Source organism: Nanorana parkeri, unplaced genomic scaffold (assembly GCF_000935625.1).
Source record: "Nanorana parkeri isolate BGI_ZX_2015 unplaced genomic scaffold, ASM93562v1 scaffold113, whole genome shotgun sequence".
Classification (NCBI taxonomy): domain Eukaryota; kingdom Metazoa; phylum Chordata; class Amphibia; order Anura; family Dicroglossidae; genus Nanorana; species Nanorana parkeri.
Genome location: NW_017306381.1, coordinates 2,279,143 through 2,281,864, shown reverse-complemented (window position 1 = coordinate 2,281,864; position 2,722 = coordinate 2,279,143). Strand labels below are relative to the sequence as shown.

General features: G+C 51.1%; 1 protein-coding gene across 1 annotated transcript in view; it reads right to left on the bottom strand.

The window, feature by feature from the left end:
- The window catches only part of LOC108784404 (lymphocyte activation gene 3 protein-like), an 8,286-nt gene extending 7,116 nt beyond the window's left edge, over window positions 1-1,170 (bottom strand). The window contains exon 1 of the mRNA XM_018553202.1: window positions 973-1,170. Coding sequence (XP_018408704.1) covers window positions 973-1,168 — 196 coding nt within the window. The 5' untranslated portion in view covers window positions 1,169-1,170. The remainder of the gene's footprint in view (window positions 1-972) is intronic.
- Window positions 1,171-2,722: the final 1,552 nt, after the last annotated feature.

The window sequence follows — 2,722 nt, the reverse complement described above, 5'->3', positions numbered from 1 at the left end:
TGTCTGTAATGTATTGTTGTTATTATTATTATATTTTGTATTATTATTATTATTATTATATCATCATCATTGTTACTTTTATTGTTGATAATAATAATAACATCATTATTATCATCATTATTATTATTATTGGATGCTGTATGTTAAAATCAATGACACTGACGGCTGACACAGAGAGAGTTAGCTGAGTTAGCTGAAGGGTGCCATTAAAAGTTTGCTATGGGTGGGGCCCCATGATGTGTCGTTCTGCTCCTTGCCCATTCCATAGTCATACACATGCAATGGACACATTTTGGTAATATGCCTCTGACCTGTGTAAGGAGGCTCCAACACACTCCATCCAGATAGGCTCCCTGGTAGGACCTGAACGCAGGGCTCAGAGCTACAAGGGTGGGTGTGTTTTTTGCAGTTTCCGCAATCCCCCCTCTGTGTGAGTCAGTGGAGCCCCCAACAAGACGTCTGACAATAACAGGATGTATGTGGGGGGGATGTGGCAGCTAGGAGACTTCTGTAGCGCCCTGTGAATGCGTCTTATCTTGATGCTATTATTATCGGTGACTAGCGTAGCACCAGCCTAGGCCGTGGCGGTGTACTTGCACATGGTAAAGATGACTGTAGTGGATGGCGGATGGGCTGAGTGGCTCAGTGTTTCCAATGTAACCTACATTCCCCCTGCGTCTTTCAGAATCATATGTTATATAGCCCTTTTAAAGGGTCAGCCCACCCAAAACGATGTCAGTATTCCGTACTCGCTGGAGGGTTTAAGTCCCCGTTTAGTGTGCATGTCGGAACTCAAAATAACCAATGAGCCGTTCACATCTATACTAGATAAAATTGAATGTCAGTGCTGCTTTTACAAGGTAATATCTGGGTTTAAAGGCATTTTTAGGGTGGAATTATACCCTTTCTGGCTATTGAGGAATATATTCCATGTAAGTTGCCCGGAGTTCAGCTTTAAAGGATAAGACTCACCTTTTATGATCCTCAGCATCACGTTGCACACTTGTTTGCTGTCACCATACTGCGCCACTCCACGATATATCCCAGCATCCTCCTCTCTCACATCTTTGAACTGCAGGGAAAACACTCCATGCTCGATGTCAGATTGGGGGACCACAGCCCGAGCAGTGGCAGATTGAAGGGTGTATACGATGCCGCTGGGGGTCATCCTGACCACGGACCTGAACAACAACAAAAATGACCGACACTCAGTTCATATTGTTCTATGAGGTTCTACAGCCATTTACCCTTTTGTTGGATGAGGCCCATACACATCCAGCACAACGGTGAATGATCCAAAGGGGTGAGGAAAGACAACAGGTAGCGGAGAACAAGGTGAATATAGCATGACAGGTGAATATAGCATGACAGGTGAATATAGCTGGGCAGGTGAATATAGCTGGGCAGGTGAATAGGAACCATTCCTCACCTATTATTTCTCATCCAGTGTACAGAGGTTGCTGGGAGATGAGAATGATGTCCGGCTTCCAGCAAATCCCGTCTCATGTGACATGGTAGAGTGACCGTCCCACCCAGGACTCCGATGACACGCTCAGCGGACACTGCAAACAGACACACACAACCAATTCCATGTTAGATGTCAAAGTACAAGTATTAGACAACCAGCATGTCAGTGAGCAATAGTATACCACAGACCTCAGATCACCCCAATCCCTGCACCTTCACCCCTCAGATCAGCCCCAATTCCTGCCCCTTTCCCCCACAGATCAGCCCCAATTCCTGCCCCTTTCCCCCACAGATCAGCCCCAATTCCTGCCCCTTTCCCCCACAGATCAGCCCCAATTCCTGCCCCTTTCCCCCACAGATCAGCCCCAATTCCTGCCCCTTTCCCCCACAGATCAGCCCCAATTCCTGCCCCTTTCCCCCACAGATCAGCCCCAATTCCTGCCCCTTTCCCCCACAGATCAGCCCCAATTCCTGCCCCTTTCCCCCACAGATCAGCCCCAATTCCTGCCCCTTTCCCCCACAGATCAGCCCCAATTCCTGCCCCTTTCCCCCACAGATCAGCCCCAATTCCTGCCCCTTTCCCCCACAGATCAGCCCCAATTCCTGCCCCTTTCCCCCACAGATCAGCCCCAATTCCTGCCCCTTTCCCCCACAGATCAGCCCCAATTCCTGCCCCTTTCCCCCACAGATCAGCCCCAATTCCTGCCCCTTTCCCCCACAGATCAGCCCCAATTCCTGCCCCTTTCCCCCACAGATCAGCCCCAATTCCTGCCCCTTTCCCCCACAGATCAGCCCCAATTCCTGCCCCTTTCCCCCACAGATCAGCCCCAATTCCTGCCCCTTTCCCCCACAGATCAGCCCCAATTCCTGCCCCTTTCCCCCACAGATCAGCCCCAATTCCTGCCCCTTTCCCCCACAGATCAGCCCCAATTCCTGCCCCTTTCCCCCACAGATCAGCCCCAATTCCTGCCCCTTTCCCCCACAGATCAGCCCCAATTCCTGCCCCTTTCCCCCACAGATCAGCCCCAATTCCTGCCCCTTTCCCCCACAGATCAGCCCCAATTCCTGCCCCTTTCCCCCACAGATCAGCCCCAATTCCTGCCCCTTTCCCCCACAGATCAGCCCCAATTCCTGCCCCTTTCCCCCACAGATCAGCCCCAATTCCTGCCCCTTTCCCCCACAGATCAGCCCCAATTCCTGCCCCTTTCCCCCACAGATCAGCCCCAATTCCTGCCCCTTTCCCCCACAGATCAGC